General features: G+C 36.9%; 1 protein-coding gene across 1 annotated transcript in view; it reads left to right on the forward strand.

Moving 5' to 3' along the window:
* The first annotated feature begins 6,367 nt into the window (after nt 1–6,367).
* The window catches only part of LOC100666672 (putative serine protease K12H4.7), a 64,517-nt gene continuing 51,284 nt past the window's right edge, over nt 6,368–19,600 (forward strand). Inside the window, exons 1-2 of the mRNA XM_064287393.1 lie at nt 6,368–6,490; nt 16,817–17,049. Coding sequence (XP_064143463.1) covers nt 16,905–17,049 — 145 coding nt within the window. The 5' untranslated portion in view covers nt 6,368–6,490; nt 16,817–16,904. The remainder of the gene's footprint in view (nt 6,491–16,816; nt 17,050–19,600) is intronic.

A 19,600-nucleotide genomic window follows, 5' to 3' on the forward strand; every position in this document is an offset into this window, starting at 1 on the left:
TTATGAAAAAACAATTAAAAATTTACTTTGCAGTGTATCTGTCCATGGGATTGATTCTATCTAAGATATACAGTTAAGTTACTGACTTCTCTGCCACTCAAAATTGGTCCATTCTGTGTGGTAATGTGCTAATCCTATACCATTTATGCCCATTTATTTCACTTTATTTTTAAAATTTGTGTTTTAAATTTGATATTGTTTTATAATTATGTATTTCTATGGTCCAATGTTGGAAAACCCAGGGCCTTTGAGTCAATTCTGTCTGATAGCGGCCCTATAGGACAGAGTAGAACTGTCCCATAGAGTTTCTAAGGAGCACAATGCAGATTCCAACTGCTGACCCTTTGATTAGCAGCCGTAGCAGTTAACCACTACCCCAAATGGACCAATGAGCAACATCATGGTAAATGGAGAAAAGATTGAAGTTGTCAAGGATTTCATTTTACTTGGATCCTCAATCAACAGCCCTGGAAGCAGCAGTCAAGAAATCAAAAGACACATTGCATTGGGTAAATCTGCTGCAAAGGACCTCTTTAAAGTGTTGAAGAGCAAAGATGTCACCTTGAAGACTAAGGTGATCCTGAACCAGGCCATGGTATTTTCAATTGCTTCATATTCATGTGAACCCTGGAAAATGAATAAGGAAGACCGAAGAAGAATTGAAGCCTTTGGATTGTGTTGACCAAGAATACTGAATACACCATGGACTCCCAAAAGAACGAACAAATCTGTCTTGGAAGAAGTACAACCAGAATGCTCCTTAGAAGCAAGGAGGGCAAGACTGTGTCTTACGTACTTTGGACATGTTGTCAGGAGGGATTGGTCTTTGGAGAAGGACGTCATGCTTGGCAGAGTACAGGGTCAGCGGAAAATAGGAAGACCCTCAACAAGGTAGATTGACACAGTGGGTGCAACAATGAGCTCAGCATAACAACGATTGTAAGAATGGCTCAGGACCGGGTAGTGTTTTGTTCTGTTGTGCATAGGGTCTCTACAAGTTGGAACAGACTCAACAGCACCTAACAACAACAACAACAACACGGTCTGAAGTCAAATTGACAAAAAAAAATAAAAAAAATAAAAATATTTCAATAAACTCAATTTTGACTGGTTGTATGGAGGAAAACACATTAACAACCTGCAGATGACACAAGCTTGTTTACAAAAAGCAAAGAGAACTTGAAGCAAATACTGATCAGAGCAAAGACTACAGCCTTCAGTATGGATTACACCTTGATATAAAGAAAACAAAAATTCCACAACTGGACCAATAAGCAGCATCATGATAAATGGAGAAAAGGTTGAAGTTGTGAAGAATTTCATTTTATAAGGATCCATAGTCAACAGCCATGGAAGCAGCAGTCAAGACATCAAAGTATGGATTGCATGGGGCAACTCAGCCGCAGAAGACCTCCTTAAAATGTTAAAAAGCAAAGAAGAAGGAACAAATCTGTCTTGGAAAAAGTAGAGCCAGAAGACTCCTCAGAAGCAAGGATGGGGAGACTTTGACACAGGTGCTTTGGGTATGTTATTGGCAGGGACAAGTCCCTGGAGATGGACGTCACGCTTGCTAGAGGGGCAGGGAAAGAGCGAAAGATCCTCAACAGGATGGATTGGCACAGGGACTGCAACAATGGGTTCAAAAGTAGCAATGATTGTGAGGGTGACACAGTAAAGGGCTGTGTTTTGTTCTCTAGTACATGGGGTCAGTAGGAGTGAGAACTAACTCCACAGCACCTAGGAACAACAACAAAACATTCTTAATGCTTCTCTTTATGATTTTATAAAAGATAAAGTCCTTCCTTTTGCATATAACTTCCCACCTTTACTCCTTTACTTTTCTATTTTGTTAGCGATATTATAGCCATATGTTTCTTGTTTTGTTTGTAATTGATTTTACGTGTTTTGTTGTGGTTCAGAGTATAAACAGTCAAACAAACTCCAGTTCAACAGTTTCTACAGGTCTAATTTAGTGACATTGATTCTATTCTTTGAGTTGTGCAACCATTCCCACCCTCTTTTTCTGGTTTGTTCCTCCTCCATTAACATAAATTCACTGCCCCCTAAGATTCCTATCTAATCTTTAGGGTTTCTTTAGCAAATTTTCTTCCATGTACATGGACCTTAAAGAGCATAACATTCGAGACACACATACTTTAGTAGAAAAGCTAATTATTATTTGGTTTTAAGAAGACTTCAGGGGATATTTTTGGTTTGAAGTTTAAGGAGTATATCAGGGCAAATATTTCAAGAGTACATCCAACCTCCATGAATCCAGTAATTCTACATTCTATGAGAACTTGAAATTCTGTTCTGCATTTTTCTGCTTTTGATCAGTATATGCTTTGAATTTTTGTATTTTGCAATATTTCATTCTATTCAATAACTATAACCTCTTGGTTGTTTTAGGCTTAAAATTGTATGTAAACACATAAATTTTTCACTCCTAATTCCTTTGTTAAAATCGATTATTAAAGAAGGACTTAAAATAATTATACTCTTGGAATTTTACTACTTGTGTGATATCTGAATGGTTAAATATATAATTCTTGCTTGTCAGTTTTCCTTCCTGAGTTAAACTCTCATCTAGCATTGTGTGTTGCTACGTAGCATGCGGAGTCCAACAAAATATATACTTTCTTATTTGGGACTTTTTGCCTGAATGCCTGAAGGATCCCTTCTTTTTCTTTGCAGTAAATGAAATTTCCTGGGACACATCTGGAGTTCTGGTGGCACAAGGTTAAGAGCTTGCAGCTTGAATCCACCATCTACTCCTTGGAATTCTCTGTGGGGCGGTTCTACTCTGAACTCTCAGTTCACTGTGGGTTGGAATCTACTCACAGAGATTGGGTTTGCGTTTTTGGGTTTTGGGACACATGTTGGTATTGACAAATTGATACCAGTTTTTCCTGAGATACAGTCTATTTATTCTTTACCATTTTTTAATAATGTATTTTTCCTAGTCTATGTATTTACTTTTCTTTTTTAAAGTCACCAGTTACACATTACTGAGTGTACATAGTCAATTACACTCAACTAGTTCTAATTTTCTCTCTAATTCAATTAAATACTTTTCCATTTATTTCTACTAATTCTTTTCTAGCTTGACCTCTAGATTCTTCATTCTGTGAATAATTATTTCTATAATAAGTTTATTTTTCCTTCTACTTATAGTTTGAACACGACCACTATAGTTTTCAGCTCTTTATTTTATTTTTTTTCTTTAAGTGTTCTGATCTCTTTTACAGAGAGTTGACTTTGCCTTAAGTTCTTGAATTCTTATGGAGAACTTCGGTCATAGTTATGAACTGCTTGCCAATACCATTTTTCTAGCCTGAGGACCTACTCTGTTGGCTAGGCTATTGGTTAACAGGCATTCTCATACATAGTTGTTAGGAATGGCTAAATGGTGTAACCATTATAGGGAGAATTTAGCAATATTTAGTAAAATTACACCCTCTTTTGTAAACCCTGGTGAAGTAGTTATTAAGAGCTACAGTTGCTAAGCATTTCAGCAGTTCAAATCCACCATGCCCTCTTTGGACACTCTATGGTGCAGTTCTACTCTGTCCTATATGGTTGCTATGAATAATAATCAACTCGATGGCAATGTTTTTTTTTTTTTTTTCCAGGCATCTGTCTCAAGGATACACTAACAAAACTATGGAAAGATGTATGTGCAAACTATGGATTTTGGAAACATTTAGAATAAGAGCAGATGGGAAATAAATCAAATATTCATCAAGATAATACTAGTCTAATTATTAAGATATGTCTACACTTGAAAATAAAATGTAGTTGTAAAAGACAATAAGGAATGTTTCAAAAATCTTAATATGTTGCTATGTAATGATCTCCATGATATGATATTGAGTGAAAATACCAGAATGGCACCCTAAGAAATGGCAGAAAGAATATATATATATATATCAAGGCATCAGGATTGGAGGAAGACTCATTAACAACCTATGTTATACAGATGACACAACCTTGCTTGCTGAAAGTGAAGAAGACCTGAAGCACTTACTAATGAAGATGAAGACCACAGCCTTCAGTATGGATTGCACCTCAACATGAAGAAAACAAAAATCCTCACAACTGGACCAATGAGCAACATCATGATTAACAGAGAAGATTACAATTCTCAAGGATTTCATTTTACTTGGATCCACAATCCATAGCCATGGAAGCAGTAGTCAAGAAATCAAAAGATGCATTTCATTGGGTAAATCTGCTGTAAAGGACCTCTTTAAAGTGTTGAAGAGCAAAGATGTCACCTTGAAGACTAAGATGTGTCTGACCCAAGCCATGGTATTTTCAATTGTATTATATTTATGTGAAAGCTGGACAATGAATAAGGAAGACTGAAGAAGAATTGACCCCTTTGAATTGTGGTGTTGGAGGAGAATATTGAATATACCATGGACTGCCAAAAGAATGAACAAATCTGTCTTAGAAGCACAACCAAAATACACCTTAGAAGCAAAGATGGCGAGACTTCATCTTACATACTTTGGACATGTTGTCAGGAGGGATCAGTCCCTGGAGAAGGACATCATGCTTGGCAGAGTACAGGGTCAGTGGAAAAGAGGAAGACCATCAATGAGGCGGATTGACACAGTGGGTGCAACAATGAGCTCAAGGGTAACAACGATTTTAAGGATGGCTCAGGACTGGGCAGTGTTTCGTTCTGTTGTGCATAGGATCGCTATGAGTCAGAACCAATTCGAGGGCACCTAACAACAACAAACATATATGTGTGTGTGTATATATATATATATATATACACACACATGTATATGTTTTACAAAATAATGGAAGAATAAATAAAAAGTAAAAACAGTTACATACATGAGACAGAGATAAAAGCTTCTGGAAATAAAATGACCCCAGTTTTTCTGAATATTCTTTGCTTTGCAGATTTAGCTTTGGAACCATGGAAATATTTCCAATAAAAAAATTAAAAATTGAAAATAAAATGAAAAAAGAAGAGCTAATTGTCTATAATATCTGTGGCTTAACTAGACAGAATTATCTTAAGTGACTAGATAGCTCAGTACTTTGACTTCATATCTCTTGTAAATTCTAACTATACATACACACAGAAACATTGGTAATCAGTTTTCAGTAATGATGTCACTGTTTTTATTAATTGTATTTTAGGTGAAAGTTTAGAGAGAAAATTAGTTTCTCATTCAAAAATTTATGCACAAATTGTTTTGTGACATTGTATTCAATTCCCACAATGTGTCGGTACTCTCCTGCTTTCTATTGTGGGTTCGCTTTCTAACTCAGCACTGAAGCCACACACACTCTCTCAATATTGTTCTTTCTGCATACCGTCATGTTGATTCCAAGGCATAGCAACTATATAGGACAGAGTAGAACTGCCCCTCAGTGTTTCCTAGACTGTAAAATTTATTGGAAAGAGCCCTGGTAGTGCAGTGGTTAAGAGCTAGGCTGCTAACTGAAAGGTCAGTGGTTCAAATCCAGCAGCCATTCTTTGGGAAAAAGATGTGCCAGTTGGATTCCATTTATTCCCAGGGGCAGTTGGTGGGTTTGAACCACCCACCAGGCAGTTAGCAGCCTTGCACTTAACCACTGTAACACCAGCATTTCTTTTAATATTGCTGTTGTTATGTTAATGTTTATTACTATATATTATTTGCATAAAGCAAATAAATAATTATGTTAATGTCACAACCCAAACTTTCAGAGTAAAAGAAAATAGTTGCGAGTATAAAATCAAACAGGAATCTCGCATTCTAAATTTGAATTTGAAATATCAGCTTGAAATGTAAACAAGTAGTACTGATGGTTACACTTTGTGGGTGCAATTTACACCACTGGATTCTACACTTGAAAATGGTTGAAGTGGCAGATTTTGCGTTGGGTCTATTTCACCACCAAAAGCAAAAACATAAATTTGTCCAGCATGTAGGCACAGTGACTTGAGCAATGACACTGATTTAAATGGGATCTTAGAATCATGGAAAACCTGGTAACATAGTGGTTAAGAGCTATGGCAGCTAACCACAAGTTCAGGAGTTTGAATCCACCAGGGACTCCTTGGAAACCCTATAGGGAAGTTCTTCTCTTTGCTTTGCAGATTTAGCTCTTCTCTGCCCTGTAGGGTCTCTATGAGTAGGAATTGATTCAACGGCAATGGGTTGCTTTTGTTGTTCTTAGAATCATAATTCAAATCTCACAAGTCAAATCATGCTGCTATCCAGTTATCAGAAACCAAAAACAATTTGCGAGGCCTGCTGAGTTAGTGACTTACAAAAATATTTTTACTTTCACAGAGATATTTCATTAATGATGCCTTTTATAAACCTGGAGGGCCAGTATTTCTGATGATTGGAGGGGCGTGGATTGCCTGCGAATCCTGGGTATCAATAAGTAAAACCTGGGTTACATATGCTGAGAGATTGGGCGCCCTCTTCTTACTTCTGGAACATAGGTTTTACGGACACAGCCAACCAACAGGGTAAGTCTAAGGTTGTCTTTTTTGTGGTTGTTCTCATTGTGGTTGCTCTTCTCTCTCTTTTTCATTTAGGCAATGTTAACTCCAGATATGCTCCTCTTGATAAGAAAGAAAAACTGTACGTAGAGGTTCTAGTTAGGAACAATGTTCTTGATAAAAAGATTGAAGTGAAATTTCCTTTTAAAAAATGTATTCCTCATGTACTATAATTTCATTTTAAAACTTGTTTTCCTGAACAGGAAACATACTTCTTTTTTTTTTTCTACTCCAATAGAATTTTATAGCATGAAAATTATCCTCCTCATGGAAAAGTGATGACCGTTTTGTTAAAACCACTCATCAAACATAACTGGATATTGTATTAAATTCCAGCCTGCAGTGGCAGAGCAAGAAACAAGAATGAGATCTGTTTTTGTCTCAATAGCTTATTCTTGCCACCTACTATTTTCTCCCCCAGTAGAAAGATATTTTTTTAACTTACTTTCTTAGAATTATAAGCTATTCATTATATGAAGTCAAGCAAATAGAACGAAGTTTAAAATTTTCTTGGGGTTCTGAAAAATCCAATTTAATGTCAGAATCTTTTATTGTCATTAAAATAAGGATTGCCTCTTATAAGCCTGAGAATGAGATTAGTGTCAGTAAAGTGATACCTTTTTTATGAGTCGAAGTGGTAGCTTTTATCACGACAGACTAATAATTACTGAAGGTTTCATAGGCTTCTATCTAACAATAACTCCACAAATGTGATTTTTGAATTGCATGTCAACTTATCTTTTGGTAGTGAGGTGACACTCCAATAATTCCATCAGTTCTACATTTCTTCATTAGAAACTTTGATTTGTTCATCTGTGTTTATGGAGTTGTGATAGTCTATATATATAGTTTTAAGTCCGAGTTTTCTTTAGTGATTTGTCAAAGAAAGTAAATTGCTGTCCAGGAATGGAATAACTGTGTTTTAGGAAATAACTATAGCAAATAACTCGTTTGCTATCCAAATTAACTTCATGTGCTATTTTTCACTAAGCTGGGGGTTAGAAAGAAACTATAATAGAATTTGGAGATCAAGTGAACAAATTGGGGGAGAGTCTACAGGTCTGAGAATTTACTTTTAGAAAGTGGGGTGAAATCTATGACAGAGTATTCCCATAAATCTTATCTACATGTTTCCAGTTAGTTTCCACTGCCTTGATCTTACACAGTAAGTCCACACCTGGCTGGAAGGGTGGCTAGGATACATAGTGTTTATCCTGGGCAGCCATGCTCACAGTTGAAACCCAGGACTCTGATTACATAAAGATAAAAGGGAAAGTAAATATAAGGGGAAAATTAACAGGTTCTGCTGTAGCTTCTTAGTAGAAATGCTGAGCCAAGGTAAACATTTTTGCCTCTTGATGTACTTATTGCATGAGGGCAAATTGCTTTCTGAATGATTCTACCAGTCCATATTTCCACAAGTGGTATAGGAGAGAAACTGTCTCCTCAAATCCATGCCAACACTAAGTACTAAAATAAATCTTGACAGTTTGATAGGAAGGGAAAAATACTCATATTTGTGTAGCTTTGATAATAGAAAGGGCTAATCATTTTCAAATATTTGCCGATTGTGTTTCTTTTTGTGAGTATTCTATGCCCTTTGTCTAGTTTTAAATCCATAATCAGCTAGTTGTAGCATCATTTGGAGGGGGGAGAGGGAGAATTTTTTCTTTAGCAATAAGGATTAAAAACATCCCAGGTTTATAAGAAGCCATACTATGTAAGAAACATCATTGAAAAATAAATTTTGAAAATTTTACTTAGTTATCTTATAACTGAGAAACTTAGGTTTAAATAGTGCTTTGTCTACATGTAGCAGAAAAGGAGAAAGCATGGAAAACAACATCAGTACAATTTAATATGTGTTTTTGTAAAGCTTTGCAAACAATTAAATCCCTGACATTTTAGCCCTTTCAAAAATGGGCTCCTCTCTGAGTCTGAGTAATAATGTGATAGTTGTGGTTCAGTTTGGTGGATGAAGAAATGAGATCATATGGGTATTTGCTGTTATTAGGTGCCAATGAGTTGGTTCCAATTCATATTGACCCTATATACAACAGAAAGAAACACCACCCAGTCCTATACCTTCCTCACAATCATTACTATGCTTGAGCCCATTGTTGCAGCCACTGTGTGAATCCATCTCATTAAGGGTCTTCTTCCCTTTTCTGCTGACCCTGTATTTTGCAATGCATGATGTCCTTCTCTCGGAATTGTTCCCTCCTGACAACATGACCAGAGTATTTGAGACATAGTCTTGCCATCATTACTTCTGAGAAGCATTCTAGTTGTACTTCGTCCAAGACAGATTTGTTTGTTCTTTTCGTAGTCCTTGATGTATTCAATGTTCTTTGCCCACACCACAATTCAAAGGTGTCAATTCTTCTTCGGTCTTATTTATTCATTTTCCAGCGTTCACATGCACATGAGGAGATTGAAAACACCACGACTTGGATCAGGTGTACCTTATCACTGGTTCCAAGTCCTCTTCTATATCTGGCTTGAATTTCGGGCGGTTCCCTATTGATATACTACTGCAGCCACTTTTGAATGATCTTCAGGAAAATCCTATTAGCATGTGATATTAGTGATATTGTTTGATAATTTCCACATTCAGTTGGATCACCTTTCTTGGAAATAGGTATAAATATGGATCACAGCTAGTCCATTGACCAGGTAGCTATCTTCAAAATTTCTTGGTATAGACAAGTGAGCTCTTCCAGTGCTGCATTTGTTTTTTGAAATGTCTCAATTGATGCTCTTTCAATTCCTGGAGACTTATTTTTCACAACCGCCTTTAGTGCAGCATGAAACTTTCTCAGTACCATCAATTCCCGATCATATGCTACCTTCTGAAATGGTTGAACGTCAGCCAGCTCTTTTTTGGTTTACTGACTCCGTGTATTCCTTCCATCTTCTTTTGATAGTTCCTGTGTTGTTTGATATTTTCCGCGTAGAAAACTTCAAGACTCCAACTCAAGGCTTGAGTTTTTTTTTCTTTCAGCTTGAGAAATGCTGAGTTTGTTCTTTCTTTTTGTTTTCTATGTCCAGGGCTTGGTGCATGTCAGTATAATACTTTGTCCTCTGGAGTCCTTTGAAATGTTTTTTTTTTTTCCCCCTTATTACCAACTTTCTTGTTCTAGTCCTTGCTCCTGGGGTGCTGTGCCCCTTTAGTCTCATTTTTTTTTTCTTTTTTACTTTTTCATTTTTACTTTTATTGTGCTTTAAGTGAAAGTTTAAAAATCAAGTCCGTCTCTCACACAAATCTCATGTACACCTTGCCTCATACTCTCAATTGCTCTCCCCCTTATGAAACAGCCCGCTCCCTCCCTCCACTTTCTCTTTTTGCGTCCGTTTCACCAGCTTCTAACCCCCTCTACCCTCTCATCTCCCCTCCAGGGAGGAGATACCAACATTGTCTCAAGTGTCCACCTATTCCAAGAAGCTCCCTCCTCACCAGCATCCCTATCCAATTCAATGTCCAGTCCAATCCCATTGTCCAGTCCAATCCCTGTGAAGTGTTGGCTTTGAGAATGGTTCCTGTCCTGGGACAACAGAAGGTCTGGGTGCCATGACCACCAGGGTTCTTCTAGTCTCAGTCAGACCATTAAGTCTAGTCTTTTTACAGAATTTTGGGGTCTGCACTCCTCTGCTCTCCTGCTCCCTCAGGGGTTCTCTGTTGTGTTCCCTGTCAGGGCAGTCATCAGTTGTAGACCAGCACCATCTAGTTCTTCTTGTCTCAGGCTGATGTAGTCTCTGGTTTAGGTGCCCCTTTCTTTCTCTTGGGCTCATAATTACCTTGGGTCCTTGGTGTTCTTCATTCTCCTTTGATCCAGGTGGGTTGAGACTGATTGATGCATCTTAGATGGCTGCTTGCTACCGTTTAAGACCCCAGATGCCCCTCTCCAAAGTGGGATGCAGAATGTTTTCTTAATAGATTTTATTATGCCAATTGACTTAGATGTCCCCTGAAACCAGGTCCCCAAACCCCTGCCCCTGTTACGCTGGCCTTCGAGGCATTCAGTTTATTCAGGAAACTGCTTTTGATTTAGTCTAGTTGTGCTGACCTCACCTGGTTTGTGTGTTATCTTTTCTTTCTCTTAAAATAGTTCTTATCTTCTACCTAATTAGTGAATACTCCTCTCCCACCCTCTCTCCCTCCCCCCTCTCGTAACCATCAAAGAATATTTTCTTCTCTATTTAAACTATTTCTTGAGTTCTTATAATAGTGGTCTTATACAATATTTGTCCTTTTGAAACTGACTAATATCACTTAGCATAATGCCTTCCAGATTCCTCCATGTTATGAAATGTTTCACAGATTCATCACTGTTCTTTATTGATGCATAGTATTCCATCGTGTGAATTTACCGCAGTTTATTTATCCACTCCTTCATTGATGGGCACCTGGGTTGCATCCATCTTTTCGCTATTGTAAGCAGTGCTGCAATGGACACGGGTGTGCATATATCTGTTTGTGTAAAGGCTCTTATTTCTCCAGGATATATTCCAAGGAGTGGGATTGCTGGATGGTATGGTAGTTCTATCTCCAGCTTTTTAAGGAAGTGCCAAATCGATTTACAAAGTGGTTGTACCATTCTACATTCCCACCAGCAGTTTATAAGTGTTCCAATCTCTCCACAACCTCTCCAACATTTATTATTTTGTGTTTTTGGGTTAATGCCAGTCTTCTTGGAGTGAGATGGAATCTCATTGTAGTTTTGATTTGCATTTCTCTAATGGCTAATAATCATGAGCATACCCTCACGTATCTGTTAGCTACCTGAATGTTTTCTTTAGCGAAGTGTCTGTTCATATCTTTTGCCATTTTTTAATTGGTTTTCGTAGTTGAGTTTTTGCAGTATCATGTAGATTTTAGAGATCAGGCACTGATCGGAAATGTCCCCAGTCTGTAGGTTATCTTTTTACCCTTTTGCTGAAGTCTTTGGATGAGCATAGGTGTTTGAGGAGCTCCCAGTTATGTAGTTTTTCTTCTGCATTGTTAGTAATGTTTTGTATACGGTTTATGCTACATATTAGGGCTCCTAAACATTTTCCCTATTTTTTCCCCGTGATCTTTAACATTTTATATTTTATACTTAGGTCTTTGATCCATTTTGAGCTCATTTTTGTGCATAGAGTGAGGTACGGATATTGTTTCATTTTTTGCAGATGGATATCCAGTTATGACAGTACCATTTGTTAAAAAGACTGTCTTTTCCCTGTTTAACTGTTTTTGGGCCTTTGTCAAGTATGAACTGCTCATAAGTTGATGGATTTATGTCTGCACTCTCATTTCTATTTCATTGGTCTATGTTTCTGTTGTTATACCAGTATCAGGCTGTTTTGACTACTGTGACAGTATAATAGGTTCTAAAATCAGGTAGAATAAGGCCTCTCACTTTGTTCTTCTTTTTCAGTAGTACTTTACTTTCCCAGGGCCTCTTTCCCTTCCATATGAAGTTGGTGATTTGTTTCTCCATCTCATTAAAGAATGTCCTTGGAGTTTCGATTGGAATTACATTAAATGTATAGATCGCTTTTGGTAGAATAGACATTTTTATAATGTTAAGTCTTCCTATCCATGAGCAAGGTATGTTCTTCCACTTATGTAAGTCTCTTTTGGTTTCTTGCAGAAGTGTACTGTAGTTTTCTTTGTATAAGCCTTTTACATCTCTGGTAAGATTTATTCCTAAGCATTTTATTTTCTTGGGGGCTACTGTAAATGGCACTGATTTGGTGATTTCCTCTTTGATGTTCTTTTTGTTGGCGTAGAGGAATCGAACTGATTTTTTTTTATGTTTATCTCATATCCCGATACTCTGCTGAACTCTTCTATTAGTTTCAGTTAGTTTACTTGAGGATTCCTTATGGTTTCCTCTGTATAAGATCATCTCTTCTGCAAATAGAGGTACTTTTACTTCTTTCTTGCCAATCTGGATGCACTTTATTTCTTTAACTAGCCTAATTTCTCTGGCTAGGACCTCGAACACAATGTTGAATAAGAGCAGTGATAAAGGGCATCCTTGTCTGTTTCACAATTTCAAGGGGAATGCTTTCAGGCTTTCTCCATTTAGGATGATGTTGGCTATTGACTTTGTATCAATGCCCTTTATTACAATGAGGAATTTTCCTTTTATTCCTTTTTTGCTGAGAGTTTTTTTAAATCAGGAATGGGTGTTGAACTTTGTCAAATATCTTTTCTACATCAGTTAATGAAATCAGGTGATTCTTGTCTTTTTTTTCTTATTTATATGATGGATGACATTAATTGTTTTTTAATGTTGAACCATCCCTGCATACCTGGTATGAATCTCACTTTGTCATGGTGAATTATTTTTTTGAAATGTTGTTGAATTCTGTTAGCTAGAATTTTGTTAAGGTTTTTTTGCATCTAAAGTTCATGAGCAGTATAGGTCTGGAATATTCTTTTTCAGTGGTGTCTTTACCTGGTTTTAGTATCAGGAACATGGTGGCTTCATAGAACGAGTTTGGGAGTAGTCTGTCCTTTTCTATGCTCTGAAATACCTTTAGTAGTAGTGGTGTTAACTCTTCTCTGAAAGTTTGGTAGAACTCTGCAGTGAAGCCATTAGGGCCAGGTTTTTTGGGGGGGGCGGGGGGAGTTTTTTGATTACCTTTTCAATCCCTTCTTTTGTTATAGGTCCATTTAGTTGTTCTACCTCTGTTTGTGTTAGTTTAGGTAGATAGTGTGTTTCTAGGAATTCATCCATTCCTTCTAGGTTTTTAAATTTTTAGAGTACAATTTTTCATAGTAACCTAAGAGGATTCTTTTAATTTCAGTTGGGTCTGTTGTAATATCGCCCATCTCATTTCTTCTTTGGGTTATTTGCTTCCTCTCCTGGTTTTCTTTTGTCATTTGGGCCATTGGTTTATCAATTTTGTGGATCTTTTCAAAGAACCAGCTTTTGGTCTTGTTAATTCTTTCAATTGTTTTTCTGTTCTTTGTTTCATTTAGTTCTACTCTAATTTTTATTATTTCTTTTCTTCTTACGCCTGAGGGTTTCTTTTGTGGCTCTCTTTCTATTTGTTCAGGTTGTAGGGATAGTTCTTTGATTTTGGCCCTTTCTTCTTTTTGCATGCATGCTTTTATTTAAGTACATTGACCTCTGAGCACTGCTTTCACTGTGTCCTGAAGGATCTGATAGGAAGCGTTTTCGTTCTCATCGGATTCTATGAATTTCCTTTTTCCATCCTTAATGTCTTCTATAACCCAGTCTTTTTTGAGCAGGGTATAGTTCAGTTTCCAAATGTTTGATTTCTTTTCCCTGCTTTTTCTGTTATTGATTTCTATTTTTATGGTCTTATGGTCAGAGAAGATGCTTTGTAATATTTTAGTGTTTTGTATTCTGCTAAGGCTTGCTTTATGATCTAATATATGATCTATTCCAGAGAATGTTCTATGTACACTAGAAAAGAAAGTATACTTGGTTGCTGTAGGGTGGAGTGTTCTGTATATGCCTATGAGGTCAAGTTAGTTGATTGTGTCATTTAGATCTTCCATGTCTTTATTGAGCTTCTTTCTGGATGTCCTGCCCTTCACCAAAAGTGGTCTGTTGAGGTCTCCTACTATTATTGTGGAACTGTCTATCACACTTTTCAGTGCTGATAGAGTTTGTTTTATGTATCTTGCAACCCTGTCATTGGGTGCATAAATATTTAATATGGTTATATCCTCTTGGTATATTGTCCCTTTAATCATTATATAGTGTCCCTCCTTATCTTTTATGATGGATTTAACTTTAAAGTGTATTTGTCAGAAATTAATATTGCCACTCCTGCTCCTTTTTGATTGTTGTTTGCTTGACATATTTTTTTTCCATCCTTTGAGTTTTAGTTTGTGTCTCTAAGTCTAAGGTGTGTCTCTTGTAGGCAGCGTATAGACAGATCTTGTTTTAATCCATTCTGCCACTCTCTGTCTCTTTATTGGTGAATTTAGTCCATTTATATTCAGTGTAATTATAGATAGATATGAATTTAGTGCTATCATTTTGATGTCTTTTTTTGTGTGTGTTGTTGACAGTTTATTTTTCCCACTTAATTTTATGTGCTGAGTAGATTATCTTTATATATTGTCCTTTTCTCATATTTGTTGTTGACTTTGTTTCTGCTGAGTCTCTGTTTTTTTCTTGCATTTTATTTTGATGAGTTTGCTAGTTTGTCTCCTTTGTTTATTTACCCCTATTTTTCTAAATTTAAACCTATTTCTTTGTATCACCTTATCTTTCACTCCATATGGAAGATCTATAACTACATTTCTTAGTTCCTCTGTACTGTTTTAATGTTGACTTCTTTTACGTAATAACATCACTGTAGCCCTGTTTTGAGCTTTTTTTTTTTTTGGCTTGGTTGGTTATCTTGCTTTGGTTTTTTGATTTCCCTGTCTTGGTTTACTTCTGATTGCTCTTCCCAGTGTTCTAGTCTTGGGTTGTTACCTGATATTATTGATTCCCTAACCAAAGAACTCTCTTTAGTATTTCTTGTAGTTTTGGTTTGGTTTTTACAAATTCCTTAAACTTCTGTTTATCTGGAAATGTCCTAATTTCATCTTCATATTTAAGAGACAGTTTTGCTGGATATAAGATTATTGTCTGGCAATTTTTTTCTTCAATTTTCTAAATAAGTCATCCCATTGCCTCCTTGCCTGCATGTTTCTGCTGAGTAGCCCGAGCTTATTCTTATTGACTCTCCTTTGTAGGTGGCTTCTTGTTTATCCCTACCTGCTCCTCGAACCCTCTATCTTTGGTTTTGGCGAGTTTGATTATAATATTTCTTGGTGACTTTCATTTAGCATCTACCTTATGTGGAGTTCAATGAGCATCTTGGATAGATATCTTCTCATCTTTCATGATATCAGGGAAGTATACTGCCAACAAATCTGCAACAACTTTCTCTGCATTTTCTGTGATTCCTCCCTCTTCTGGTACTGCAGTCACTCATAGGTTATTTCTCTTGATGGTGTCCCACATGATTCTTAAGTTTTCTTCATTTTTTAAAATTCTTTTATCTGATTTTCTTCAAATATATTAGTGCCAAGTGATTTATCTTCAAGTTCAGAAATTCTGCCTTCCCGTTATTCAATTCTGATCCTCTGACTTTCTATTGAGTTATCTACTTCTGTAATTTTATTGTTAATATTCTGAATTTCTTCATTCCTGTCTATTAAGGAATTTTCCAGCTTATTAAATTTTTCATTATGTTCCTGAATAATCTTTCTAATTTCTTCAATTGCTTTATCTGTGTGTTCCTTGGCTTGTTTGGGTATTGCTTCATTTTCTTCCTGAAATCTTGAAGGGTTCTGTATATTAATCTTTTGTATTCTGCTTCTCGTAATTCCAGTAAGGCACTTTCATCTAGATGATCCCTTGATTTTTTGTTTTGAGAGCTTGTTGAGGCGATCATGGTCTGAATCTTTATGTGACTCGATGTTGACTGTTGTTTCTGAGCCATCTATAAGTTATTGTATTAGTTTATTTTCTATTTCCTTACAGTGTCATAGTTTCTTGCTTTGTTTTATTTTGATATGCCCAGATGGTTTGCTTGAGTGAGCTAGCTTGATTATTTTTGTCTTTGGATCTCTGGTGTCCTGTCCCTACCTGGCTAGAGCTGTTATCAAGTATATCAGTCTAGAAGTCCATTCATTTTTCTTGTCTGAATTCAGCTCAGGTGTCCAGGTAGCTGATCATCAAGTGTGTGGTACAGGCTCTGTCCTACAGTCTTTGAGGGGCAGCGTGATTGGTGTAGGTACCAGTATCAGGTTTCAGCAGGGGGTCACACTCTGAACAAGGCGGGGGCTGAGAAAAGTCCCCAATGTGTCTCTGAGGAAAGCATGTCCCTGTTCCCTAAAGCATACAGGTGGGTGGATTCTGCAGACTGATCACGGGCACCAAGCATTTTGAAATCTTCTATTCAGCTCTTTTATTTCATCATTTCTTCCCTTTGGAAACATGCAATCAGGTGGCATTGATAGTTACTGGTGACTGGAATGCAAAAATTAGAAACAATATGGGTAGTGACAGGCATTTGAAGCTCCTTCAGAATGTCGACAAGAAGAAATTACATAACTAAAATGAGACAAATGATATCAGTTATTGCTATTTCCTGCATTTCTTTCTCACTGTCAACCAGATTATGCTGACTGAAATTTCAAGTTGGACCTGATATAAATATTCAACATCTTTTCATAATATTCATGTTTACTTTACTATAAAGCTCATGTTAAACCCCATATTCTCTGCTTTGTTGTCACAGAATGTTTTTATGCTTTAATTATAGAGATCTGAGTACTGCCAGCCTCCACTACCTCAGCAGCAGGCAAGCCTTGGCTGACATTGCGAACTTCCGAACTGAAATAGCAAAGAAAATGGGACTCACCAAAAATAATTGGGTTGCATATGGCTGTTCATATGGTGGCTCCCTTGCAGTGTGGTCGAGATTAAAACACCCTGACCTGTTTGCTGCAGCAGTGGGCAGCAGTGCACCGATCAAAGCAAAAGCTAATTTTTATGGTAAGTCCATCTATATAATGGAGTCCCTGGGTGGCACAGATTTTTAACAATCTGGCTGATAATCGAAAGTTTGGATGTTCAAGTCCATGCAGAGGCACCTTGGAAGCAAAGTCTGGCAATCTACCACTGAAAAATCAGTCATTGAGAACCCTATGGAGCACAGTTCTACTTTGACACATATGAGGTCACCATAAGTTGGAATCAACATGGTGGTAACAGGTTTGGCTTTTATGGCACATATGTGCACATATAAGTCTATAGGTATGTATACTATATAATATATATATAAAATAGCAAAAGTATCTGCAAGTTAGTGAATACTTAATCAGGCACTGTCCAATAATATAGCATCACACAACTAGACTTGAGTCTACCTTCCTCCCCATATGATAGGATCCATGAGAGATTCCTACACTACCTACCATTGGTAGTTGGTATCCATATTTGCAGCTATATGATGGGTGACAGCTTCTTAATTGGTGGAAATGATGTGATAAGTCACAGCTTTTGATTTAATGGTGAAAGAATTCATGATTTAGTTTTTTTCCAAAAAAAGTTAACAAAAAGTTTTTTTTTTTTAAATGACAAAACTTACCTATTCTTTTTTTAATATTTTAACTCGTTTTTGTTCTTTAGATGAAGGTTTAGAGAACAAACTAGTTTCTTATTAAACAGTACACATATTGTTTTATGACATTGGTTACCAACTCCATGACATGTCAACACTCTCCCTTCTCCACCTTGGGTTCCCTATTACCTGCTTTCCTATCCCTTCCTGTCTTCTCATCCTTGTCCCTGGGCTGTTGTGCTCCTTTAGTCTCATTTTGTTTTATATACCTGTCTAGTCTTTGGCTGAAGGGTGAACCTCAGGAGTGATTTCATTACTGAGCTAAAAGGATGTCCAGGGACCATACTCTTGAAGCTTCTAAAGTCTTTACAGGCCAGTAAGTCTGGTCTTTTATGTGAGTTAGAATTTTGTTTTACATTTTTTGCCAGCTCTGTCCCAGACCCTTTATTGTAACCCCAGTCAGAGCAGTCAGTAGTGGTAGCCGTGCACCAGATATTTGTACTGGACTTAGCCTGGTGGAGGCCATGGCAGATGTGGTCCATTAGTCCTTTGGACTAATATTTCCCTTATATCTTTAGTTTTCTTCCTTCTCCCTTGCTCATGAAGGGGTGATACCAGTGGAGTATCTTGGATGGCTGCTTACAGGATTTAAGGCCCCAGATGCTACTCACAATGTAGAATGTAGAACATTTTCTTTATAAACTGTGTTATGCCAATTAAGCTGGATGTTCACTGAGACCCTGGTGCCCACAGCCCTCAGTTTGGCAATTAGATCCCTCAGGGAGTTTTGTTGTGTCTATTGAGATTCCACCGCCTTGTCTGTTGTAAGTTGTTCTGGCTTCCCAATTATTGCGTACTGTCTTACCCTTCACCAAAGTTACTACTTATCTATTGTCTATTTAATGTTTTTCCATCCCCACCCCACACTCCTTCATAACCATAAAAGATTGTTTTATTTTGTACGTAAAATTTTCGTGAGTTTTTACAGTAGTGGTCTCCTATAATATTTGTCCTTTTGTGATTGACTAATTTCACTCAGCATAGAGCCCTACAGATTCATCCATGTTGTGAGATGATTCACAAATTCATCATTGTTCTTTATCGTTGCATAACACTCCGTTGTGTGTATGTACCATACTTCATTTATCCATTCCTCTGTTGATGGACATCTGGGTTGTTTCCATCTTTTCACTATTGTGATCAATGCTGCAATGAACATGAGTGTGCATCCGCCTATTCGTGTGACGACTCTTATTTCTCTAGGGTGTATTCTAGGATTGGGATTGCTGGATCATTTGATATTTCTGTTTCTACCTCTCTAAGGAAACATCATATCATTTTGCAAAATGGTTTATCATTTTGCATTTCCACCAGCAGTGCATAAAAGTTTCAATCTCCCTGCAGCCTTTCCAACACCTGTTATTTCCTGTTTTTTTTTTGGTTCATTCCAGTAATGCTGGAGTGAGATGGTACTTCAGTGCGTTTTGATTTGCAGTTCTCTTTACTGGCTAGTGATCACGAGCATTTCGTCATGTATCTGTTGGGCCCTCACGTGTCTTTTTTTTGTGTGTGTGAAATGTCTGTTCATTTCCTTTGCCTATTTTTTAATTGGATTTTTTTTTTTTTTTTTTTTTTGGAGAGGTGTTTGATTTTCTTGTATGTTTTAAAGATTAGACCTTTGATTTTTCAACAGCCAAAAACTATTTCAAAATCTATAGGTTCTCGTTTTACTATTTCGGTGAAGTCTTTTGATGCGCATTATGTGTTTAGTTTTTAGAAGAGCCCAGTAATCTAACTTACATTGTGACGTTTGTGTGCTGTTCGTTATGGTTTGTATCCTGTTAATGCCATGTATTAGGACCTCTAATGTTGATTCTATTTTTTCTTCTCTGAACTTTATAGTTTTTGGCTTTATATCTAGGTCTGGGTCATTGATTCATTTTTTTTTTTTTTTTTTGGTGTGTGTGTGTATGTATGGTGTGA

Source organism: Loxodonta africana, chromosome 6 (assembly GCF_030014295.1).
Source record: "Loxodonta africana isolate mLoxAfr1 chromosome 6, mLoxAfr1.hap2, whole genome shotgun sequence".
NCBI classification, from domain to species: domain Eukaryota; kingdom Metazoa; phylum Chordata; class Mammalia; order Proboscidea; family Elephantidae; genus Loxodonta; species Loxodonta africana.